Raw genomic sequence first — 26920 nt, 5'->3', positions numbered from 1 at the left:
AGCCTGTGGCGTTGTACCTGCTAAGTGCGTATTCTCACTCAAGCCATCTCCCTGGTTCCCCCTCAGATGGGGGGGGGGGGGCGGGGGAGTCAACATGCAGCCCTTGCCCTGAGGCTTCCTGTCATTAGTGCTTCGACCATGCTAGAGAGATGCCAGAGAGTTGGGCTGAATCAAGGGATAGACAGCGACCAGGGGAGGGGGGGCACTACTGGAGAGGGGATGGCTTTTCAGGAAGCAAGAGCAGGTGCCACCCGACGTGAAGGACCCTGGGCTTACGGACAGGGGCGGGGCTCAACAATCTGGTTTTGGCTTCATCACTAGAATAACAACTTCAAAACTTTGGTGTAATAGGGAACCCGAGATGGGCAGACCCGATGCTCTGTACCATGGGAGCGGGGGGTCTCCAGTGCACCCCTTATTGGAGCTGCCAGCTGCTCTCGGCTCAGGCTTTTTCTAATATCAGCTGATCTTTGTGGTGCTAGATGGGGCTGAGCCGAAGCGAAGCGACCAAACAGCCTGAACGGCTGAAGCCCGAAGCAGGGAAGTTAAAGAGGAAAACAGCAGACCCTCCCTCCCACAGGAAGAGGATGCCTTGCTCTGGGCCACTGGCTTCTTCCCTAGAGAAATGCTGAAAGGCCGAGAGGAGCGCCCGGGCCTCTGTGTTGACGCCGGATTGGACGCACTGGCAGAGTGCAGCCGCGCGAGGGTTTTTGCATTAGAGAGAACCAAGGCTTCCCTGGTGATGGGAACTTGCAGCTAAACATGGAAGGGGCACAGGTGGGGCCTCATTCAACAACACTATTTCAGGAGACTCCCCTGACAGCCTCCTGTCGCTCTGTCTAACTGTCTATTTTGTACATGCAGTCTGGGCCCAGGGTGGCTATATGCCAAAGCCTGTCAGGGGGGCTCTTAAAACCAGATCTTCCCAAGTGGGACCTGCTCTTGGGGAAAGTTTCAGGTGGTTGCCAAGGAGCCAGGGGAGAAGGTGGGCAAGAGGCAGTGCGGGTACCTTTACATGTACCCGGGTCTTCTTCCTTGGTGGGGAGCTGGAGCCACTGGCCTTGCAGGAGTTCTCGGTCCCAGGGGCAATACTCCCCCTCTGCAGCAGGGGGAGCCAGACACCCACAAACAGCATCAAGAATCCCATGTGGTAGGTTAAAGGGAGAAAGAATGGAGGGGAGGGAAGAGAATAGGCAGGCGTTATCTTCAGCTGCAAGGCAACGGCACCCTGTCGCCGTGGACGCAGGCAGTGAAGTTCCTGACTCAGCCCACGGGGCAGGAACCAAGGCCCAAAGCGTGGCTGAATTTACTAATGCATTCCTCTCCTTAAGCTCTCCCCCCTGGGTTTGGTGTTGGGACTGTTTCTAGGTGCAGATAAAGACGGAGGGAAGGCTCTGATGTTTGGAGAAACTCGACGAAAAAGGGAACAGGCTGCGATGCTCAGCTGTGCCTAGATCATCCCTGGAGAGAACGGAAGTTTGGAATGACGCAAGCAAAACACCCTGCTGCCGATGCGTTTTGAACACGATCACCACCCTGCTGGCTGGCAGGGACGTGGAGGGAGCCCAGGCCAGCTGTGCCTCCGGATCCAGCAGCCCCGTGCCTTCCCGGCACAGGGAAGTGAGCGCTGCCTCACCTTCCGAGGAGCCCGGACTCAAGCTATCAGGGGCCCAGGAGGTGCTGCCTGAGGGCTGTTCCCCAGCACCCGGCTCCCGGGTGAAGAGAGGCGGGGCTTTCCCCCTGTATGTTCTGTCTCCCCCGTGCCTGTCTTCGGGGGCACCGGAGGCCTCTGAGGATCCTTCAGTCCCAAGCCGCCTGGCTGGGAAAAGCTCCTCACGGGGCCAGAGCAAACAGGCCCAGGAATGGGTTTGGGCAACTGGACAAGTCCAACTCCAGAAACAGCGGAGCGAAGTAGGAGTAGCTGCTAAGTCATGTCTGTGAGGTCTGAGGCTGTTCACAACTTCACCAGTTCCTCTGACCCGTACCCTTAAGGCTGCCCCGTCCCTGCTCTGGGGCCAGCCCATGCTCTCGGCCACGGCAGCCCGTAAGGAATCTAGGCGCTTCCTGCCCTGGTGCATGTTTCCTTACCCCCTAAGCTGCTCTGGGTGCAGGGAGAAAGCAGAGGCAGGAAAGGAGGCAGACACGCCTCCTCCCAACCTGACACAGAGCCCCTGGGCAGAACCAAAGCAGCCGAACCCAAGGCTGCAGAGCCACAGGCCCGCCAGGCCTCAGTGCAGGGACCTCCCTCAGCATCTGCCCGGGCCGCCTTGCCCAGGCCCCGCTCAGGGAGAGGCTCGATGCGAGGCAGATGTGCTGCTCTGCAGCCTCCAGAAACCTAAGTCCCGCTCACTGATGAAATTAACTGAGCTGAAACCGAAGGGGGAAAAAGAGAAAATGAGGGGCGCGAGGAACCCAGCGCTAGGAGAGATGTTTTCTGACCTTCACTAGACTCCTCCTCCTCCTCTTCATATTCCTCCTCTTCATACTCGTCGTCCTCTTCATTCCCCGGCGCAAAGCTCTTCGGGGCCTCGAGCTCCTCTTCGCTCTTTCCCCGCAGGAGAGCGTGGATTCGCACGGCCTCCTTCCAAGGAACACCGCCCAGGTCCGAGGTGGGCAGGCGTGGCTGCAGCTCTTCCTCCTCCTCTTGTTCTTCCTCCTGCTCTTCCTCTTGCTCCTCCTCCTCCTCCTCCTCCTCCTCTTCCTCTTCCTCCTCCATCTCTGACTCAGAGCTGCTGAAGGTAAACCACCACAAACTAAAGTGAGGACATTACTAACACTGAGCTGGGATGGTGCGAACCCACAGCCAGAGGCACCACGTGCCAGGAAGTCCAGGATTCCTGGCAAGGGGTTAGCGTGAATCCTTGTCCAGCTCATATACTCAAGGGGATAGAAAGAAAGCGTGCATGAGCACGCACACATGAGCACGGCCCTGGCGGGAGGGACAATTTCAACCAGGTCAGTCCTACAGAGGTCTCAGAGCAACCCGAGGAGACAGTGGACTCAGTTTTGAAAAAACCCAGGCCCTGGGAATTGAGAATGCAGAGTTCACTGCCTTACATCCAGGACTCTTTGGTTGGGGATCTGAACTCGTCTCCACCACAGAAGGGCCGGCGTGGGCCCGAGTGGAAGCAGCATTTTCTAACTCTCGTGCTCACCGAACCCCAAGCAGGTCCCGTAGTAGCAGAGGCACAGTTGACTCAAAGTTATAGTCTTGTGACTAACAGGAAGGTGGAAACCAACACCCCCTCACGTCGTTCTTGACAACGGCAACTCTCCCACCTCCCCGACCTCCTCAGCATAGGGTCTAACTCAGTTTGAAACGAGAGGCAGCCACTGGTGCGGGAAAACGCCCAATTTATGCAAACCCCACTTGGCACTTGGAAATACGGGCTGCACACGAATGTGATAACTGAGCTAACTGGAAGGGGGCAAGGGGGGGCCACAACAATTTCGTTTTAATATAAATTTAGGATTATCAACTGGTGGATGTTTGATTTGTATACCTTTATATATGCCTGGGGTCAGGTAAACCTTCCTCTGCTTAGGGGGTTGAGTGGAAAATTTTAGGAAGCCCCAGCCTAGGGCATCTTAGGCCTCTCCCGTGGCCGCACAGCAGACACGGATGAAACATGGCCTGCTCCGGGAGAACAAGGTCCTGACTTCCTGTGGGGTGGGCGCACTCCCCCCCTGCAACAGAACTTTCCCTGTGGGTGAGCTGGACAGTGTCAAGCTCACTGACTGTGAGGAAGATGAGACAAGGCCCCTGCCATGAGTGCTGTCAGCTCCGCGAAGAACCTAACCTCAGTCTTCCCCTTCTGCAAGGAGAGCTCAGGGATGTTGTGTCTCAGGACCTCGGCTCAAGGTGGAGAGTCTAAGAGTGCGATTCAGGATGAGGGCTGGCCACGACAGTAAGACCGAGAATTCAGGGTGGGTAGGAGCTTTGAGTAATTGAGCTGGAAGTTGACTTGGAGACGAAACAACCATAAATAGGTGTTTGATCAATCAATCAACTGTTGCCTGGGTAATTAAGCCCTAATGAAAACTGGCACCTAGGGTTGTGTAACACCTATTGGTGTCATCACAACCACACCGAATAAGCAGTGCTGTCCAGCTCACAAGCTCCGTGTCTGCATTCTCTTGGCGTCTATCTTACACGCTTCTTCACTTGACTGAGTTCAATCTACAGGCTGCCCTGTCTTTAGAGCAAAGCACAGAAGGGGACGATAGTTTTGGCAACTCCCAAAACTCCACGTCGGCTGAGAGCCAGAGCTGCCTCGTGGTGGCGGCCACCACACTGCCCCTGACCTGTGTTCCTCATTGGCCTAAAGCTGGTTAACGAAACTCAAGAGTTCATGCTCTCATTGGTAAGAAAGCAATAGAGATAATTTGTGAAAATCAGGGATTTTGTTTCTTTACTTTTGGGGAAACAAAAGGAAAAGGGAAAGAAACACCCCCACTGCAGAGGAACTCAGAGTGGGACTAAGTTGATTTTGTTCATTTTTCTAGTGTTTGCATTGTACTCTGGGATTCTAGTACTTCATTTAAGGCTTACTCATTTACATGTTCAGCCTTCATTCAACATTTTCAGTATGATCTAAAGCTCAGCTGGTGAATTAGAGAGCAAACAAGGAACTAGCTTTTTAGTGCAGGCATCTTCGTTTAGTGAATCCTACTTCATTTATTTACTCACTTAAAATTTACTGAGTATTTTCTACTTAGAACAAACTTCCTAGACACCATGGAGAAATACAAAAGTGACACAGAAGAGATCTTTATTTTCAAGGGGAGATAAGATGCAAACACTTTCTGATAAAACATGGTGGATTGGGACCGGAGCGATAGCACAGCGGGTAGGGCATTTGCCTAGCATGCGGCCGACCTAGGTTCGATCCCCGGCATCCCATATGGTCCCCCAAGCACCGCCAGGAGTAACTCCTGAGTGCAGAGCCAGGAGTGACCCCTGAGCATCGCTGGGTGTGACCCAAAAAGGCAAAACAAACAAACAAACAAACAAACCCACAAAACCCAAACATGGTGGATTATAACTGCAGAGGCATGGAGGGCTGAAGGAGGTAGTTTCAAGTGGGCAGACATAACAATTTGGACAATGGAAAGCTTGGGTCTGATGGTGGAAAGAAGAGACTGGGAATGCAGAAGGGCCTGCGGGGAGTGTGACCGGTAGTGAACGCCTGGGCTGGACATTCCTAGTTGGCTTCCCAAAGTAAACCGGAAATCATAGCTCTCACATTAAAGTCACTCAGATCGAACAGACTGAGTGCTTACCTACACAGAGATTCAGGATGGCTTCAGACAGCAAGTGCCAAGTGTGTGTGTGTGTGTGTGTGTGTGTGTCTGTGTGGGGTGCTCCCAAGTGCACAGGAGACGGCTGAGTGACAGCACAGTGGGGAGGGTCCTGCCTGCCTGCACCTGTCCTAGGTTTGATCCCCAGCAACCCCCAAGGGTCCCCAGGAGTAATCCCTGAGCACTGTCTAATGTGCCTCTCCCCCACAATAACAGCAACAAACCCCCAAATGTACAGAAGAGCTGTCTGGGAGGCCTGCCGGAAGTGCCTCACCCAGAGGGTGTCTGACGCTGGGGCTGGGCTGAGAGTCACTGTCCTGTGGGAGAGTTGTGGCATTTCAAGAACAGAGCTCTGCATTATCTGCACACATTCCTTTCTTCATGCCTACAAAGAACTGTCCTGTGTGACACAAGCCACTCTTGAGGTCAAACTCTGCAAGTCTTCCCCAGGCAGGATGCAGCAAGGTGCCAGGGCAGATGGCATGGATGGCAGCTCTGCCAGTCAGTGCCGACCTCCTCAGCCCAGCTGCTGGCCCACAACAGTGCTCCACTGAGCACTCTGAATCCTTTTGGTTGATCCTGGCAGGCCTGGTGAGGTGAGGAAACTGAACCAGAGCCGACATGTACCCCAAAGGCACTGCTGTGGACATAGTTAAGAGCTGGGACGGACCAAGAAGGAAACCACTTGCTTCTGTGTGTGGCCTCTGTAACACACATATTCAGAGCTTTTTTTTTTGGGGGGGGGAGAGGGCGCAGGCCACACCCAGCTGTGCTCAGGAACCTCATGGGACGTGGGGGATCGAACCCAGTTTGGTAGCGTGCAAGGCAAGTGCCCCAGGCATTCCACTATCCATTCAGCCCTGCACTTTCATTTTTTTTTTTTAGCTCACAGGGGATAACGTAAGCTGAGAGGTGAGGTGGATTCCCCAAGACTGCATGGCGATGGGAGTTGCCAGAAGCATCAAACTCTAACCTGGGACTTGTTCCACTGAACTGAGGCCCCTCATGAGTGCACCATTCAAGGCTCCTGTGGGGTCCCCACCCCCCAGCACTGCCTGAAGGCAGGAAACCTGTGACTGAGCTTTCTATTACCTTCCCAAGGAGGAGCAAAGTGTTAAAGATGACTGATGAAGTAGGTCACATGGACACTGAAGCTTCCTGGCCAACAAACAAGATGAAAGAGGAACCAGAATGGAATCGGGGAGGCTCCCTGGGCAGCCGGGATAAAGGAAGAATCCTGAACAGGGGCCAGTGAGAATCTGAATCAATTCTTTTTTTTTTTTTTTTCACTTTTTGGGTCACACCCGGCAATGCTCAGGGGTTCCTCCTGGCTCTGCACTCAGGAGTTACTCGTGGCGGTGCTCAGGGGACCATATGGGATGCTGGGAATCGAACTTGGGTCGGCCGCGTGCAAGGCAAACGCCCTACTCGCTGTGCTATCTCTCCAGCCCCAGAGAATCTGAATCAATTCTTAATCTATGGCTTGGTCACTACTTCACCTATAAGGTGTGTGCTATTTTTTCAGTTTATTTTTTGGGTTTTGAGCACATCTGGCAGTGCTCAGGGCTGACTCCTGACTATCGAACATGAGGTGCATATTTTGTCTAGACTACAGAATTCCTGTGGGGATGACCAGAGGTAAAGGTTCTAGGAGGCCCCTGTGAAGGTCCCTCACCAGCAAAGCAGAACCACAGACAGCCACCCACCTACTATGTGCATATAATAACCTACTAAGTGCACGTGTGCTTATATGCAGTTGACCTTTATCCACATCTAACCCCCACACCACCTTGTGGGGAAGATATACGGGGCACCTTCACCTGCCTGATGAAGAGCCGGAGGTAAAGACAGTGGGTCATGGACCTTGTCTAAGGACACACAGTTGGAAGGTGGCACAGCCACGATGAAAACTCAGCTCTGGGGGCAAAGAAAATACAGCAGGTAGGGCGCTTGCCTTGCATACAGCTGACCTGGGTTCAAACCCCAGCATATCACATGGCCTCCTGAGCACTGCCAGGAGTAAGCCCTGAGCATTACTAGGTGTGACCCAAAAGCCCAACCCCTCACTCCACACAAAAAAAGGAATTTAAAAGGAAAAGAAGAAGAAAAGTTAGCGGCTAGCTGGGTATACGCTGCCCTCCTCTAGCTAGGAAAATCAAGGGAGGTGGGGCAGGGTAGGCTTGCACAGCCCCAGGGCCCTGGCTGACCTGCTGCCAACGTCCTCCTCTGTGCCCTTGTCCAGCACGCTGCTCAGGTTGTGCTCGGCCAGGGTCTCCTCAGGCACCTCCTCCAGCTCCTCTGCCTGCTTCATGGAGAGGCGGTAGTTCTCCAGCTCGATCCTCTCGGGGGTGCCCCGCAGCCTCTTGGCAATGCTGGGTTCTTCCACACCATTCACGCTGGAACCTACAGGAAAGTAAAGTCACATTCTGATGGCGGGAATGGAACAGGCTGGGGCAGGCACAGCACACTGGGGCATTCCAGGTCACCCGCCTCCATCCAGGGGAGGGCTGAAAGTCCAGTGGTTCCAACATTTTTCTTTTCTTTTTGGGTCACACCTCAGGAGTCACTCCTGGCTCTGCACTGAGGAATCACTCCTGCCGGTGCTCAGGGGACCAGATGGGATGCTGCATGCCAGGCAAACACCCTACCCACTGTGCTATCGCTCCGGCCCACCAATGGTCACCACTTAAGTAGAGGCCAGGCCCAGTGGGAGAGTGACAGAACTTGGTCAAACCAAGACTGTCCATGCACCCTTGCTGGAGACGTGCCCTCATCCTTTGTCGCCCCGATCTCCTACCGAGCCAAGTGCATTAGGGGTGCGGGAGTGAAGGGGATTTGGCCTAGATTGGAGGAAGAGGAAGCTCTTCTCATGATCAAGGAACAGCTGCCCATGCCCCTTCCCAGTCCTCGCACTTTCCCGAGAAGGCTCATCCTTCCGCTGCATCAAGCCCTGAAGATCCAGGATGAGTTGAGTGTGTGTGCACAAGGGGTGGCTGATCCAGAGAGCTCAGGGAGCTCAGTCTGCCTGTCCCTGTCCCTTCACGACTGGACTGGGGTGCACCCTGAAAGCGACACTGTCACCCCTACCTGCACTGGGTCAGGAAGCATCTAAGAACCTGAGGCCAGGTGGCCCTGGGGACATGCCTTGGTGGCATGAGTAAGGAGCCCACCTGCCCACCTCTACTATAAAGTGACACCCTCCCCCTTGGAATAATCTGTGGGGTGACATGTAGAATGCATGAGACACCTGGCCTGCTTCTTTGTGACTTTTTAATCACAAAGATTTTTTCTGGAGTCAGGGTGAATAAAAAAATCTTTAAGTGCCTTCGATCATCCTTTTGTAAAGAAGAACTTTGCCTGTTTCACTCCTCCCCCCCCCCCCCAAATTTTTCTGAAGTACTAAAAGGTAATCTCCATCTCCCTCAATCTAGAACAGTCTGCCTGGGTCCTCATTATCATAATCATTTTTTTTATGTCCCAAATTTTGTCAGAGAATACATGCCATTTATTCTTTAAAGATTCCCCTGCAAGGGCTGGAGTGATAGCACAGCGGGTAGGGCATTTGCCTTGCACGCGGCCAGCCCGGGTTTAATTCCCAGCATCCCATATGGTCTCCTGAGCACCGCCAGGAGTTAATTCCTGAGTGCAGAGCCAGGAGTAACTCCTGTGCATTGCTGGGTGTGACCCAAAAAGAAAAAAAAAATTCCCCTGTAATATGGTCGTAGCACACAGATTTAGAGTTAGACAAATCTAGACTACCAGTGACCAGCTGAAGGATTTTAGAAAAATTAGTAACTACTGATGACTCATTTCCTGAGTGTAGAGGGTGAAGACTATCCCCACCACCCAGGTATGTTCTGAATAGTAAATGAAACTCTACACATACTTGGTTTTAGTGGGCAATGCATTCTGAGTGCAAGGAACCCAAGCCGAACCGAGGGAAACAAAGTAGATCAAAACATTCTCTACTCCAGGCCCAGGCGACCACCCGAAGAGCTGAGCACACATTCTGCATGCAGAAGGCCTGGGTTCAATCCCTGCCGCTGGTTGCATGGTTCCCTGAGCACTACTGGGAGCAAACCCTAAGCAGAGAGATGGAAGTAATCCCTGATCACCACTAGGTATGGCCCAGACATCAGATTTACCAAAAACCTTTTCTCTACTCTTAAAGAGGTGTTAGCTAGCCTGCCCTGTTCGTTCCATGTGACGATGAGATTATGACTCAGGCGCACTCTGAAGGTGGATTAGCCAACCCAAGGCATTCAAGGGGCTTTGGAAAAGCACAGAGATAGCTCAATTAGATTAAAACAATGTATTTCATGAGATGGGTAATAGTTTACAAAAAAGGTAACAGGTTCAGAGACAGCCCAATGTCACTGAACTAGTAAGCAATGGAGTCAAGATATTAAACAGGGATTAATTCAGATTAAAAAGCTTTAATTCTAATTTCCTGTGCTGTCCCCAGACTCGGGCTGGAGCAATAGCACAGTGGGTAAGGGGTTTGCCTTACACACGGCCAACCTGGGTTCGATTCCTCTTCTCTCAGAGAGCCTGGCAAGCTACCGAGAGTATCCCGCCCGCATGGGAGAGCTTGGCAAGCTCCCCGTGGAGTATTTGATATTCCAAAACCAGTAACAAGTCTCACAATGGAGACGTTACTGGTGCCCACTCAAGCAAATAGATGAACAACGGGATGACAGTGCTATAGTGCTACAGTTCCCAGACTCAGACACAAAAAAGAAAAGAGAAGTTGTTCTCTAAAGAGCCCTATTCTTTTCCCTGTGGGAATTATTTCCATAATATCCCCATTAGAGTTTTCAAGATGAAAGTTATGGAACTTCATGGATGCACTGTCAGAGGATCAAGTACTTGGGATGATACCCCAGCCCTCCAGGGGGGCTTCTTTGGAGTGTCTACTAGCTCCACAGACAAATGGATCATCGGTAACAGAACCTGATGGCTGAAGTCTAGGGCCTGTGACATTGAAAGAGAATGAAGAGACGTTGATTTTATTCAGAAGGGCTTGGTCAATCATCAAGACTAGAAAATAATTTAGATATCAGTCCTCAGGGCAAGGATACTGTAGGCATGAAAACGGCATTAGGTGTCTCAGCAGAGATCTTGAGTAAACCAAGGTGGAAGGAGCAGAATGGTCATGTCCATTCTGCCAGGCTAGACCTAGCCTGTGTCACCTCACGGAGTGTCTGGAAACAAGGGAAGGTGTTGCAGGACGTTCCTGTGGGGCCAGCCCCACACAGGGAAGTGTTACTCGGACAGTGGGCAAGTTTTAAGACTCATCCAAACTGCCAAATGCCATGGAAAATTGAAAAAAAAAAAAAAGAGTAGTCTTGAATCTTCATCCTGGGCGAGTGCCACGTGTCCAATTAGCCTGACGATATGATAAACTATGGAATCAAACGAAGTGACAACAGAGGAGCCCGAGGCGGTGGCTGCAACACCATAAACAAAGCTCCTCCTGGTTCCCTGGCTTCACTTGTCAAGGGCAGAATCCAGAAAAGGCCAAGCGAAAGTATAAAAATAACGGGCAGATGTAGACTGGACAGTTCAAGTGTAACTAGCGGGATTCTGCTTCAGGGCAGCTGCTGCCACACAAGGACTTGCCAACTCAAGAGTGTGGGGGGAAAGGTCTGGAATAATTTCTAGGGCTGACTCTTCACTCAGTTAGGACAGGCAGCTCCCAGGCAGTGGAGGACGACTGCAGCTTCACACACACCAAGAGGAAACAGCTCCCAGGAACTGGGTCACATCCTTAATAGGAAGAACTCTCTGGGCCTGACCTAAGGTCCTGTTTTAGAACATTTACTGCCTGCGTGAGCTCCATGCAGCATCTCGAGAGAAATACTTCTGCAACCAGGACAACCTGCTCTCAGCGAATGTAAAAGAACTGCCAAAAGTCTGATTCGTCGCCTTCTAAATTCAAGAGAGACGGGACATACAATGATCCTCAGGAGACAATGCCTCTTTTCCTTCCTGCAGAGGTAACGAAACCCCAGCACTAGGGGGAATCACCAGCTGAGAATATTTCCGGGCCCAGTGCAAGTGTGGAGGGTCTCACATAAGAGACTGGGACAACCACTCTTCTCTCCCACAGCACCCACTCCCCCTTCCTACTCTCCTTTCATGGTCGTAAGCCTTGGGAAAGCTTGAATGAGATCTGGGAGTCGGATGGGGTTAGGATCAGGTTGAGAACCATGGTTGGTTTTCACTCATACCCACAGCCCCATAAATAAGATGCTGCAGGGATTCATTCGTCAGCTATGTGACAAGATACTTTTGGGCCTGAGATAAAGAGAAAGACCTGGAGCACAGGCTGTGTGTGAGGGCGGCGTGGTCCCAGTCCTTCGCCTTGCACGGTCCCCCTACCAGTGCTGGGGAGTAATTCCCCACTCCCAAACACCACGCCAGGGGTGCCTTCGAGCACTGCTGAATGTGGTCCAAACAAACAAAACACCACATATTTATTAACAAGCAAACACTGACATATTAGCCAGGCACTGCACTAGGTGCTTGGGACAGCAGGCCGCCTCTATTCCGATCGACTATGGTGCCACCTACCTGCTGGAGACTCATGACTCAGCATGTCAAAGGGGGTCATCTGTGGCTGCTCATATTCTCACAGGACATGGGCCCGTGCTCTGCAGTGACGGGAGCAGTTGGGAAGAGCACTCTGCATCAGAGTCCCCAACACTGCTCTTTCTTACTTTGGTTCCCCTTATCGAATGTTACTGGATACAGGAGCTAGGGTGATAGTACAGCAAGCAGGGCGTTTGCCTTGCATGTGCTTGACCCAAGTTTGATCCTGGGTATCCCATATTGTCCCCTGAGCACTGCCAGGAGTGATTCCTAAGTGCAGAGCCAGGAGTAACACCTGAGCATTGTCGGAAAACAAAACAAAACAAAACAAAAAAGAGTTAGTGGATGTTTTTGGTGACCTTTCTCTCTCTTTTTCAGAAGAATATATTTCAGTTTCTTTTCTGATTTACGTTCCTTTACATAATATTAGCTCAAGTCATTCCAGATGTGCTCATTCCGCATCTACCCAAGCCTGGACCTGCCATTCTCTTGATAGCTAAGAAAAGCACCAAGTCAGGAACTGTGTGAGTGCTGTGATATCTCGGCAGAGGAAATCTGAAGATGCACCAACCTCACAAAAAAACATGATGATGCCAAGCTTGATGTCCTTAGAAACATTCAGAATATCACCCGGGACATTAACTGTCTCTCCTCAACCCTCCTATGCCTCTGCATTTTTCCCCCCCTCCCTGTTCATGTCAGAGATAAGACAGCTGCTATGTTTCCCCATGCTTTCACACAGACTGGGACGTGTGGATAAAACAGAACCATTGCATGATGAGAGACATGTCCACGTGGGACGAGGCCTGGGTCCAGGACTCTGCAGTACTGGGTCATAGATGGGCCCCAGGCTCCTAAGCTGGACTAGCCACAAAGACTCAATAGGAAAATGAATTCCTTCCACTGTGCCTGGAGCTGAGGTTCCTATGTGAGTTGTGGCTTAAGTGTCTGAGTTGGAGAGAAAGGCAGACCCCATCCAAATGGAGCACCATTTTGGTGTACAAACCTAACCATGATCTGGTCAAACTCTGCATCACGGACTTCATTATTCTCTATTCAAGATGGAGTGATCTGGAATATGCAAGGAAAGGCTTAACCCCCAGTCCAAGCTCTACAGATTCCAGAAGGTGCTTTTTGCTTCTAAGAAGGTACCTGAAATCACCCATTTGGGCTTTGCATTCTTATTTAGTCTTTCAGAGTCCCCGCCCCATCCGACTCCCCACCACCAGCAGACTTGCAAGACAGTGCTTACATTTCTATATCTTTTACAGCCATTTCTCATTCTAAGAGGGCAAAGCACGGCAGCTGTGCATGAAGCCGAGTTCTTCTGCTTTGGAGGCCAAACTACTGTGACAACAACTGACTTCTGCCCTGTTCCTCTTTGGCTTCCACCGCAGGGAGCAAGAGTCACAGCATTTTCTCATGCTTCGTATGACATAAGGGCGTGAAATGTTTATGCTTGCTAAGCAGGCAAGGACGGAATGATTTACTCTGGGTACTATTATAGGTATCTGCAACAGAGACAGCTGATGACCACAGACAGTCACATCAATCACTATTATACTGACAAGTCTCAGTGACATGAAATGTATGTTGCCAACAGACCCAGCTGCAGGACTGTGTGGTTCAGGCTCCTGACATACAACCATGCAGGACATATTTTCTTCCTTAAGTGTTCTCCTCCCTCCCCCATTCCCTTCTATTCCCTCTGCTGTTATTTTTCGTGTAATGCCAAGGATCAAAGCCAGGGCCTCACACCTGCCAGGTAAGTGATCTGCTGCTTAGCCATCCTTGCTCTTCCTCTATTTATTGTTACTGTAGGGACAGAGCTTTTGTGGCACTGGGAGTGAGGGGGCCATCACACATACTTGTGGTGCTCACACACACTCTGCAGCATGAGGCCTTGCAACAAAGCTTGTGCATCACAAACTAGGAGATTTGATAACTGAAATATAAGGAATCAAGGCAATGCAAGTGTGCAGTCTGAAACCATAGAGGCAGATAGAGAGAAGGATGGTTTGATGAGCTAACCTAAGACCTGCCGTTCTTGGGCATCATTAGACCAATAAAAGGTCTAACCTGTATATAAGCTACAATAAATCCTCTCTAGAACTTAAAAAAAAATGAGCTGGAAAATATTCCACTGTTTCCTCAAGTGTCTTTCAAGCAGGTTAATGCATACAGGACCAGAAACCAAACGGCAACACCGCCTGTGAGAAGAAAGTCTTCCAAAGTTGACAGCAGTCTCCTCACAGCCTGAGGAAGAAGGCTGAGGGGGCGGCTCAGTGGTAATGCACTGGTCTTGCATGTGTGACACCCTGGGTTCTAATGAAGGTAGGGACGAGAATGAAGGGAAAAGGAAAGGAAAGGAAGCGAAAAGAGGGAAGGGAAAGGGAGGGGAGAAAAGGGGAGGTGAGGGAAGAGAAGGGAAGGCTTGGAAAGAAATTATTTCCAAAGATCTGATTTACTACACATCATAGTGGAAAATAATTTACTTCCAGGGAGCAGCTTTCTCATTACAAGTCCAGACCCCAATAACAGTAACTGAGGGGGAGCGCTGGAAGGCAGTCCGTGCTGGTGCACCTAATCCAAGAGGAGAGTTTTAAATTTCGGCCCCTCTCTTGCCCAGAGCAGAGCTGTGGGCACTGTAGGCCGGCGTGTCCAAGGTGGCTCTGAGGTGGTGGCTTTGAGACCCACTAGGCCAGTGGGTCTCTGAGCAATCAATGAGCAATTTTCAGCATCCCAGGGGCTCTGCCCATAATCAGACTCATTAGGGACAAAACATGTCCCAGTGAAAGGCTTCCTGAAATGGGTTCCCTTTTAAAGATACAAAGTCTGAGAACAGGACTTCTTTAGCTAGCTGAAGATTTATTTCTGGGAAGAGACTAATGTCACTTTAGCAATGTCCACAGTCCCACTTTATACTCATATCTATCACGGTGAACCTTTAATCTGTGGGATGTTCAGATTAAAGACTGGCCTGGGAAGGAAGTGTCAGTCCCGAGGGGAAAGCCGTTGGGAAACCACGACCCTAGGGGCCCTTTCCCAGGTGATCCTTTCAAATGAGCAGCAGCTGGGTGGCTACAGTTTTCTCATCACCCACACAGCACCGCCCCCCCTTCCCCCCCCCCCCCAACACACAGAAGAGAACCAGACCCCCTTTCCGGCAAACAGACTGTGAGGCAACACTGAGATGCTGTGGCCTCCGGGAAGTCTGCTCAGACCCAGGCTTCTACCTATATCCCCGTTTTGCTTAAGTAACTGACTGCAGCCCAGCCCTGGCATTCAGCTGAGGTGCCGAAAATTCTGCTTAACGTAACCCTGTTATGCCTGCTTCCACTTTTGTCACTAGCAAAGAGCCCCCAGGGTGTCATAGATTTAGTAGGTGACTTAACATCCTATCCATGCAAGAGGAGAAAAAAGCAATGCCAAATCCAGTCAGCACTTGCAGAATTTTAACAATGCTTCAAAGAAGGGGCATGTGGTGCAGGCCTACTTTCCAGAGCCCACAGTGCTGCAGACTAGAGAGCGATGTCCTTCTTACTCTGGCCCCAACTGCCTGCTGGGTAGGACCATCCTGCCTGATCCTAACCCCACTAGATTTACTAACCCCAAGAGAGACCATCAGCTAGTCTGGAGATACCCCTAACTAACTCATTTCCACAATTCTTACATCCTGGCTGAGACTGGACCAATGACAGTCATATCTGATACTCCTATGGGTTTTTTTTTTTTTTGAGGGGTCTGTACCTGGCACACAGGGGCTACTTTCAGTGGTGCTCAGGGGACCACGAGGTGCCAGAGATCAAATTTGGGACTCCATTAAGCAAAGCATGTATCCCAGTCTGTTGAGTTAGTTTCAGCCCTGTTAATGTTTTTTAAATAAATGTTTCTATATATTGGGGCTTATCTGCTATGTACAGAAACCTGATGAAATAATTAGGGACAGAAAGCATTTTTGTTATTGTTTTGGGCCACACCTGGAGGAGCTCAGGGCTAACTCCTGGCTCTGTACCAAGGGATCACTTCTTAAAGGCTGCGCAGATCATATACTGCTGGAGATCAGATGTGGTTCAGCTGTGAGCAAGGCAGGTACCCTACCCACTGCACTCTCTCTCCAGCCCTTTTTTCCTTCTTATAATTTTACAAGATGGAGAAATGGAGATTCAAAGGTTTCTGATCAAGGATGACAAGGGCAGCAGTCTGCAAAATGGGAGCTCAAATGAACATCGTATTGGACCTATGCTAGGTCCAACAGACAGAGCTAAATTTTGTTTGATTTCTTTGTTTTGGGGGCTATGCCTGGCATGGTTCAGGGGTTACTCCTGGCTCTGCACTCAGGATTACTCTTGGCAGGGCTCAGGGGACTATATGGGATTCTGGGGAGCAAACCGTGGTCAGTCGCGTGCAAGGCAAGCGCCCCACCTGCTGTACTGACTCTCAGTACCAACCCAATTCTGAGACCATGGTTATCACCAAATGATGAACCCATCAGGGGCTGCAGGAATAATTCACAGGATTACAGAAAAGACACTAGAACTTCTGTTAATTTAATTTTGCTTTCTACAACGTCTTATAAAATTTGTAAACACTCTGAAGCACAATAAAATTTGCATACACGCAAATAAGGATACACTTAGTGGGAAGTATGTGATCAACTTTAAAAGGAGATGGGCAGACTGACCGAGAGATCGCTGCTGTAAGGTTTCACATGACCCTGTGTCACACATTACTCTCATTTACGCTCTTTCCCAATCTTCTGGGAATCATAACTCTAAGGTTAATTGCATGTCAACAGCACATACTATTTATTTATTTTTGCCATACCTGGCTGTGCTCAGGGGACCATAGAAAGTGACAGGGATCAAACCCTGGCTGGCTGCATGCAGGCAAGAGCCCTAGCTGCTCTCAAATGGGGTACTTTATTCCCCCTCGTAAGGCAATTAGCAATGTCTGGAGATAATTTTCAGTTGTTACAACCTGGGGAAGGACCGGACAAAATGCCAAATAAATAAAATATTCAAGACAGCCTTCCTCCAAAAATGATCATCCAGCCCCAAACCCAAAGGTGATTAACCTAAGAAACCCTGGCCTAGGAGTTATATCAAATTATTTTCAATTGCTCAATAAATCTGTCAGTTTGCCAGACTGGCTTTGGCTTGACTGGACTTGGAGGGTGTGAAACACTAAACAGAGCTCAGGAGCCTTCATCTTTGGGGTTATGAAACTGAGGTTGTACGGGACTGGCTGGAACAACCACAATGAACAGGGAGTGCTTGGCTTGCTGCCCGCTGGGAGGACCCAGAGCATGTCAGCTGCTGAATGATGAGCTAATCCTAAGGCCACTAACCATGCAGACATAACCTAAGCAGTCGCACAGAACATCAAGACTCATCATTTTATGGCATGAGGTTCACCTAGGAAAAAGAAGACTGCCCGTTCCCACAGGCCATCCAAAGGCATCTTGCACATCTGCTTGCTCACACCTTGCTGAGGCTGACTAGGAGGCGACGGTGGGAACTAAAAGGAGACCAAAAACAGGAGTGTGGTGAGCTGTTCTCCTTTTACTTATTTTTTTCTGGTGAGATCAAGGAGTCCAGCAGCAGGGTAGGTCCTTTCACTAAACCCAGGGAGAAAGCGAGGCTAAGATATAACATGGACGGACACATCCTTCTCTCCACCACTTCCCGAAACATTCTGTTTAGTGTTTGAGGGTTCCCTGCCGTGACACGTTTTTCCACAACTCTGCCTGCACATGCACCAGACACTTCCTGAAAGCATTTCTGTGACTGAACCAAACTATCCAACAGGGCAAAACCAAAACTGCTTATCTGGAATAATAGTCCAAATATATATAAATATATAATTATATAAGAGTATTCGCTATGCTAAACACAGTAACAACAAAGTCTCCAATGGAGACGTTACTGGGCCCGCTCGAGCAAATCGATGAACAATGGGAGGATATGATACAGTGATACAGAAGAGTATTATATATAATACATTATATGTAAATATAAATATAGTCCAAAGATTTAAATGCAATGACTTTATATGAGTGGAGTCCAAAGTGGCACAAATGTGAACAACATAGAATTTCTGTATTTCTCTCCTATCACTAGAGATTCAGATCAAGATGTAAACACAAGAAACGGCATAAAATTTTGTCTATTTTTTCCAGGACCAGTACAATTTCTTAGGTGGACAATGAATTATAACGATAAACATAGAAGAGAATGGAAAAAAAAATCTCAGCTTAAAACATGTAAGGAGACAGCGATCAAGTCAACTCTTTGTTTTTGTTTTGTTTTTGGGTCACACCTGGGGATGCTCAGGAGTTGCTCCTGGCTTATACTCAGGAATAACTCCTGGTGGTGCTCGGGGACCATATGAAATGCTGGGGGTTGAACCTGGGTCAGCTGCAGGCCAAGGCAAATCAATGTCTTACCTGCTGTGCTATTGCTCTGGCCCTTCAACACTTACTTTTTCTTTTTTTAAAAACTGAATCACTGTGAGATAGTTACAAAGCTTTCATGACTGAGTTTCAGTCATTAAATGATCGAACACTCATCCCTCCACCAGTGTGCATTTTCCGCCACCAACGTCCCCAGTATACCTCCCGCCACCCCCACCTGACCCTACGCCCTGCCTCTATGGCAGACAGTTTCCCTCTTACTCTCTACTTTTGGGCATTATGGTCTGCAATACAGATACTGTTTGGTCCTTTATCTACTTTCAGCACACACCTCCCATCCGAGTGATACCTCCAACCATCACTGACTTTGTGATCCCTTCTCTTCTTTTTTTTTTTTTTGCTTTTTGCTTTTTGGGTCACACCTGGTGATGCACAAGGGTTACTCCTGGCTCTGCACTCAGGAGTTACTCCTGGCAGAGCTCGGGGGACCATATGGAATGCCGAAAATCAAATCCGGGTCGGCCGCGTGCAAGGCAAACGCCCTACCCGCTGTGCTATCTCTCCAGCCCGTGATCCCTTCTCTATCCCAGCTGCCTTATCCCTCAGCTCATGAGGCAACCTTTCTTAACACTATTTTTTTTTTCTTTTTGGGTCACACCCAGCGATGATCAGGGGTTTCTCCTGGCTCTGCACTCAGGAGTTACTCCTGGCGGTGCTTGGGGGAACATACGGGATGCTGGGAATCGAACCCAGGTCGGCCGCTTGCAAGGCAAACGCCCTACCCGCTGTGCTCTCACTCCAGCCCCCCTCAACAAGTTCTTAAGTTCGAAAGAGTTAGACTGGGCCGGATGGGGCCAGGGCTGTGCCTCACAGGCCACAAAATTTAATCCCAGGACTGGCCCAGACACGCCCCTGTGATCACCAGTCAAAAGGAAGTTTACAAGCCCGGTCACTGCACCGACAGCAGTAAAACAATAAAGGGAAAGGGAAGAAAAAGAAAGGTTATACTGTGGCTCAGAGAACAATAATAAACAGACCCAAACAACCCCTCCCCTTCTCACCCGCTAGCAGAACCCTGTCCTTCAAAAGGGCCAACAAAGTACATTTCATGATCTAAGCTCATTCTCTTCCCCTTTTTTCCAGTGCGCCTCTCACATGTGAGGCACACACTCCACCACTGAGTTATCTTCTTGGCTTAGAACTACTCCTTCTTTCTTTCTTATTTATAAATGTATTTTTTGATTTGGTGCCACACCGGCAGTGCTCAGAGCTTACTTCTGGCTCTGTGCATCGGGACTGCTCTCTCTTGGAAGGCCTGGGGGATCATACAGGGTGTTAGGACTGAACGAGGGTTGGCTGCCCACAAGGCAAACGTGTTACTTACTATGCTACTGCTCTGGCCCAGGCCTAGTTCTCAAAGTGAAACTTTAGGGGTTGGGGATATGGTCAAGTAGTAGCACACATGCCTAATATGTGCAAGGCCTTGAGTTTGACCCTGGACACAGCTTGTGACCCCTTCTGACCGAAGCACAACCAAGAGTCACACCTACAAAAATAAATAAAATGAGGGCTGAAGATGCACTATGGGCTGAGTGCATGCCTCGCATGCACGAGACCCAATCCTCATCAATGGTCCCCTGAGCACTGCTGGGAATTGTACCCTCCTCACCTCCCAAAATGTAAATAAATAAAATGAAATTTCAGGCTTGAGTTTGTGATGATCAAAGAGACTGATATAAAGAATCGTTTCATGTAAGAGTCATTTCATATTATCTATCATCAATTTAGTGCTTATTTGTTCTTCTCAACTATTTTTGGATAAATCTGTCCCATTTGATATCATCAATGAAAGCATAGCCATAATTAGAGTCCTTCATTCACTATCTTTCCAAAAGCATATTCCTTACCCTGAGATTATTGTCAAAGAAAAGAAGCATTCATCAGGTTTAAAAGATCTTCGGATTTAAACACATTCCTTTCTTCCTCTTACCAAGTGCCGACAAGCTGAGGTTACAGAGCAAGGATGGAAGAAACTCTATAGCCATAGCAATGTCGGTTCAGAGTGCTTGTGTATATTCGTATAAATTCTACCCTGACTCTGCATTCGTGAGTTATGTGACCTTGGTCAAGTTTGCTTAACAGCTGTGTTCCTGTCTTCCCACCTGCAGAATGATATCCTGCAGGCAACTGTAAGGTTAAATGAATATACCCAAGGACTCTAGACAAAGCCTAGATCAAAGTGAGTTATTATTATCATCACTAAGTGTCTCCTACATTGCTAACTATGCACTGATATGACAAGAGCAGGACACAGATATGGCTCAAGTAGCAGAGTATATGCTTGCTTGTATGTGCAAGACTCTGGATTCAATCCACAGAACTGCAAGACACCCTCTTGCCCAGCAGTGCCATGTGTGCCCCCTACAATGGTAACAATATAAATGTATGTACTTATGTACGTATGACAAGGTTGACTATGGAACATAACCAGAATGAACCACATGGGTGGAAAACAGCAGGAGATGGCACACTTGAGTTTTATTCCCCATTTTTATTTAAGGAAAAGATTTTAGAAGAGAATAGGGAGTTTGCTTGCAAATACAGACTGCTTCCTGACGTGGTAGTAGTTCTTCCTTCTGTGCATTCGTGTGTGTGTGTGTGTGTGTGTGTGTGTGTGTGTGTGTGTGTGCTTTGAAGGGGTACTCCTAGCAGGGCTGGGGATCAGACCCGAGCTTCCTGCATTCAGGATGAACACTCAATGCAAAGCAAACACCCAACCCTTTGAGCCACCTCCTTAGCCTCTAGTATGATATTTAGCAGCAAGAAGGATAGGTGCTATTTCTCTACCATACAACAAAACCAACCAGTAAAGTTTTGCTTCTTCCCTCCCACAGCCCATCAAAACCCCATTTTCCCAGCCACATGCTTCTAGTCTCAAAGGCTTCCATGAAGTCTGGAGTAGCCTGAGACCACCTTTCTGGCCCCACTACAAGGTTAATGCTAATTCCTCAAGGTAAGCCTAGCCAAGAGGCAGGTTCTGGTCAGAGTAATTCACAATAGTCTAATCCCCAGGAAAGTCTTTCCCTCTAGAAGAACCTACTAACTCATACATCTTTAGTTGGCGAATGGTGGCAAAAAAAATTTGCTCCCTTTCTAGTCTGGACTTTCTAGATCCTGACTTAGTTCTAGAAAATAGAGAAACAGGAATGAGCTATTATTCTCCTGATGTAATAGAGATCAGCTATTTCTAAGTTGCCAGGTTGAGTTCAATACAAGAAACCCAGTATGGGACTGGAGAAGTAGTACAGAAGTTAGGTCACTTGCCTTACGTGTTGATCCAATTCAATCCATGACACCTCCCATGGTCCACCAAGCCCTGCTGGGAGTGACCCTACAGCACAGAGCCAGGAGGGTGGCCTGAGTACTGCAGGGGGTGGCCCCAACAACAACAACAAAATACCCGGTAAGGTCCTTCTTTCCTGAGACCCTTAATCATAAAATATCCAGTAAGGTCCTTCTTTGCTGAGACCCTTCTTAGCTTCAAGTCTGAACACTGATCAGTTACAACAGGAACTCATTCGCATAGTTCCCTGGCTTTATTAGCCATGAAAGAACACGAGAGAATAGAAAGAGATATGCTTATGTAGGCCTTCTTCACCAGTTCAACAGCCTGGGTCTGTCACAGTTCTGAGCTCCCCCACTGCCCAGTAACCTTGGTATCCCTCTGACTGGGCTGACCGTTCTCTGGGAGTGTGTTGGCTTTGTTTGGGGGTCAATCCCCATGGTTCAGGGGATACTCCTGGCTCTACACTGAGGAATTACTCTTGGTGGGCGCAAGGGACCATATGGGATATCAGGGATTAAATCCACGTGAGCTGCATGCAAGGCAAGTGTCCTATCTGCTGTACCTGCTCAGATACCCCTGGGAGTTTTAGTAGAGGCTCAGTTATACTAGAATTCAAGAAGGGCAGTTTTGGAACTAGAAGAGGTGGCACTAAGGGTAAGGCACTAAGGTTCTTTTGTAGTATTTACTTAATGGGAAATAATTACTAAATATCTACAATTCCAGACAAGAACCTAAATGAAATCAGGATGTACCACTGAATGGCAATAATAAAGTAGAAATAATTTTTTTTCATTGGTGAGGATTGAACTCAGGGTCTCACACATTTAGTGCTCATGTTTCATCACTGAACTACATCCCAATCCTTTCTGATATTTTACAGAAGTACGGAATAAGGTGCTAAATCAACAGGTAAACAGAAGAGTTGTCTTGTGACAAGGGTACAGTCAGTTGAGCTGGCTCAGGGACAAAAGAACAGAGGTAAAGAAAACATAAGAAGGGCCTGCCTGGGAGATAGTTCAATGGATGAACGCTTTGTACTCAGGCTGGACCTCTAGCATTTCTCGGAGTTACCCCTGGCACTGAGGAGGAAAAAAAAAAAAAGGAAACAAAAGAGGCCAATGGAGATTCTGAAAAACTTCCTTCTATGAACTTTTTCTAGAAATTATCTCAGGTTAGACCCCAAAGATTTTGTTCTGCAGCAAGGCTTGGCTGGAACCCTGCATTCTGTTTCTGTTGAAATGTATTCCCAAACTTCTTTTATACCAACAAGAGGCCTCAGGGGGGGATGCGGCCACTTCAAGCCTACCTAGAGAGAAGCCTCACTGCTGGAGGAAGATGATATCAAAGAACAGGTCAAGTTCAGTCAATCAGCCTTGGGGGTTTGGGTATTGAGAGTTGACAGCCTTTAGCTCAGTGTCCTCAGAGACCCATTAAAGTGCTCCAGAAGTATCCAGAAAATGTTGATAAACGGCAAATTCTACACTTTGTACAGCTGGCCCACTGGACGTTAAAAAGGAGAAAGTGTTCATAGGGCTAGTGAAACCTGTAAGCAATTGACTGAAATCTGTAAGCAACAGAAGGGGAGTTGCGTGGAGTTATGCAAGGTGATTTTGAGAGCCCACCTGCTCCAGAACATCAGTGGTAAAGAGACTGGGACTGATGGAGATGGAAGAGGGGCCAGCTGCCAACACACTCATTTCAACATACCAGGCAGCAAGAGGAGTGTGGCAGCCCTTGGCCTGCCCAAGGCAGGGCCTGGCTCTCCCTCATTCCATTATGACTGACTCACTGACTTGTTGGCACCTGATGGCTGTCTAGATGGATCTGAGCTGCAAGGTCCTCATGAGCTTTTAGGGTTCTGTGAAAGGACACTGCAGAGGCCTTTTCCTGAAATCTGTCTGGTTATTACACATTTTTCTATTTGTAGCTCAGCAGAAATGCTGGCGTGACCCATCTCACAAGGATCATCCTGTTCTGTTTTTCAGTATGAAAGGACAGAAGTGGTTCATTTTTAGTACCATCAATATCAACTCCATGTTTGCACCGCTAGGGAGAATCCAAATCAGGAAATCATCAGGGAATTTATGAGAAAGAAAGGAGAAAAGGTTTCAAAAGCTTCTGAAAGAAACCAAGATGGGTAGGTTAATTTACCTAACATGGTGCTCTTCCGATGGGGCTGATTTAGTGCCTTTTCAACAATGAGGGTGCTCCTGCCTTTATTACAGGGTTGCAGCAGCAGCAGCAGTCAAGATTTGAAATTTGAAAATTATATACACCGATGAAGTCTATCATCAATCAAATTCTTACTCAATTTATTAATGGTTGCTCATATCCCCCACTACATCCCAATTCTTTTTCTCTCCACCTTCTCAGGCATCGAGAATTCTGACTGGCCTAGTTTACGGCAGGGAAAGGGGAGCAGAGGTGACTCGGGAGGGGACGTGGGCAGAATGAACAGGTCACTCAAACTCTTTGGGATCAGTTCTGAACCAGCAGTGCTCTGTGGATTACAATGACACAGGTTACAGTGTTACAAGCCATATGGGGACACAGTCCCTCCCTGACTGTGGTCCAGAATACAAGAGAACCCGGCACTCTGCTGTCTGTTCTGAGGAGCAGCCCGAGAACAACTCTGGTTCCAATAGGAGGATTCCAGAATGGGGGGTGGGGGGCGGGCAAGAAGGTCTTTCTATTTTGGGGTCGGGGGGGGGGCGGGGGCATCTAAATAATGCCTAGGAGACCCAGGCAGAACCTTCTACAGGTTCTCATTCACCGAGGCAAGAGAATCAGTGCAGGGCCTGAGGCTTCTGTGCTGCTACGGTTCTGTGGTACGGGGAATCACATCACCCAAGCCATCCTGGCAGTGCTCAGGGCTATGCCAGGCAGTGGAGGGGACCATACGTCGCCCACAGTTGAACTGGGGTCAGCCACATGCAACACATACCCTTGAGCTATCTCTGGCCCCCACCAATGGATCGCCCATTTCCTAGAGCTCAGCATGGGCGGTGCCGGTGTGATTAGTGGCTAACGGCACAGAGGCCACTGCTGCTAAGGTTCTGCAGAGTATGTGAGAGGGCGGGAAAGCAGACAAACAAAACTGGATTCCGAGTTCAGCAATCAGGCTCCACACAGACAGCACAGGACAGCCAGCCGGTTGGACAGAGCAAGAACCTTCATGCTTCGTGGTCAGTGGAGAGAGGTCAGTCACTTCTTTTAGCAAATAAACCTCAAGGCAGAGGAGAGAAATGTCACAAGCGCTAGGTGCCCACAAACAGCATGTTAGAGCTAGACTTGGGGGGAAGGCATCCGTGTCCCACAGCTGACAGGGCTCCATGTGCACTGACGTGAGGTTCCTCAGAGTGGCAGATGATGAGGCACACAGGTGATGTCTTTCTCCATTTTTCCTACTTGTAGGGGCTATTGAGCAAATTTGTCTTCCACCAGGCCAACCCTGTGAATAGGGGCCTCATATTGATGGGAACCTCTAGTTTATGGATAAAAAAAACCCCTTTCCCTCTTTTTAAGCCATCTGTGCTTTCTCTCTGATTTCCTGCATCATGATTGAAGCCCAGACACTTAACTCCAGACGCCTGCCTGAGCTGCCCACTTTCCCACCCTCCAGTCAGGAAAAAGGGAAGGAAAAGAAAAACTCAGAAACCTCAAGATTGTTTGGAATTTATTCTCTTAAATAAGAATAGTAACATTTGTTTAAAAAAAAATAAGAAAAGGAAAAAAAGCATGACACCTTAGTTTCACAGCAAGGGCAAAAACAAAGTTACACAATTAAATTAAAAAAGTCACAAACACACTTAAAACAACAACAGCACAGGTTAAGAACAAGGGTCAAAATAAAGGTTTTAAGGGAAGGCTGGAAACAGACAGGGGGTCCTTGGCACAGTTCACCTCCCTTTATTCTGTTTTGTCCCAGGACCCTCTCCCCTGTCCCCACCCTTCCATCTGCCCAAGCTAAATGGCACAGGCCAAAACCGAGACCTATTAATTCACAGTTCAGACCTTCAAGGCGCGTCATGAAGCGCTTTAATGGAAGGACTGTCCAATAGAGAGACACAGTGAACACTGAAACAGCAGAAAGTCCCTGTCCCTCACCCAGAGGGACCAATACGCAGAAAGCCAAAGGGGAAGGTCTAGTGTTTGGTTCTCCAGGGTATGTGTTGTGAGAACCCACCAGCTTTCAGGAATGGATGTATCTGTTCGTTTTCTTTGGTATCTACCCCTGGAAAGCCTTCCCAAGCCTATGAATGGCTGGATTACTCTGTTCCCACCAATGTCTGACCAGAGCTCGAAGCCGGGCTAGTGCTTAGTTCCCCAGTGGAAATGCTCCCTTGGTTTCCAGATCCAAGGAACAAGCTTGTAAAACAACTCCCGTAATATACTGCTATTATTATTTAGCACAAAATAAAAGCACCCATTCACACACAAGAAATGAAATCTACATAGACTATGTGTGTGTGTGTGTGTGTGTGTGTGTGTAACTGTAAATATTTACCCGTCACCATAAATTATGACTCATAGGTACAGGGGCTCGGAGTTAAACTGGATGGCTCTACTCATATTTTCCAGAAAATCATGTGAAGGGAAAAGGGTGTAGAGAAGCAGTGGGAACATTTCCTCATTTCCTCCTGACAGGCAAAACCCAGGACTGAGTGGAATTCCTGACACCACACAGCTGTAAGTGGAGTGAGGGAATGCCTGCATCTCCTAATGGCTCAGGCAGCATGCAAATATGGAGCCGAACGGGGTCACCGAGGAGCATCTGGGAACAGGAAGTCACTGCTGTTCTGCTAGAGAACTTTTCAGTTAAGACCCTCTTCGCCGTGAGATGGCAAAAGCGGACACGTTTCTCCCATTTTGTCTATTGCCTACACTGTGAGAAAAGCTTTCATTCTCCTCTTAGAATACCCATCGCTACATTCTTCATGCTTGAGGACAACAACAAACGAGACCCAAAGAGCCTATCCTGAGCTGGCTCTGCTTTCGGGGGGAAATCCTTCCTTTGGAGCGCTTCTTTTAGTGTTGTCCAAATTTTTCATACAGTTAGAACAGGTACTACAACATTAGGCGGGGTAAAAATCGTTTGTGCCAAGTTTACTAATCTAGACAAAGGACTGCAGGTAGCTTAAACATGTTTACAGATTTCTGAGAACAGGAAAAAAATTTTCTATTTTGAAAACACATTACAAGAAAAACTGTACACAAAACCACCAAAACTATGTTAGGCAGCTTTACATGCTGGGGGTTAGAGA

The 26920-nt window shown here is 48.7% G+C and overlaps 1 protein-coding gene across 1 annotated transcript in view; it reads right to left on the bottom strand.

Moving 5' to 3' along the window:
* The window catches only part of MICAL3 (microtubule associated monooxygenase, calponin and LIM domain containing 3), a 222558-nt gene that overhangs the window by 41509 nt on the left and 154129 nt on the right, over positions 1–26920 (bottom strand). The window contains exons 21-22 of the mRNA XM_056119952.1: positions 7509–7704; positions 2440–2732 (exon numbers count right to left, since the gene is read on the bottom strand). Coding sequence (XP_055975927.1) covers positions 2440–2732; positions 7509–7704 — 489 coding nt within the window. The remainder of the gene's footprint in view (positions 1–2439; positions 2733–7508; positions 7705–26920) is intronic.

This window comes from Sorex fumeus, unplaced genomic scaffold, assembly GCF_029834395.1.
Source record: "Sorex fumeus unplaced genomic scaffold, SorFum_2.1 ptg000042l, whole genome shotgun sequence".
Lineage (NCBI taxonomy): Eukaryota > Metazoa > Chordata > Mammalia > Eulipotyphla > Soricidae > Sorex > Sorex fumeus.
Note: the sequence above shows the minus strand (reverse complement) of the source record. Positions and strands in the feature narration are given on the sequence as shown.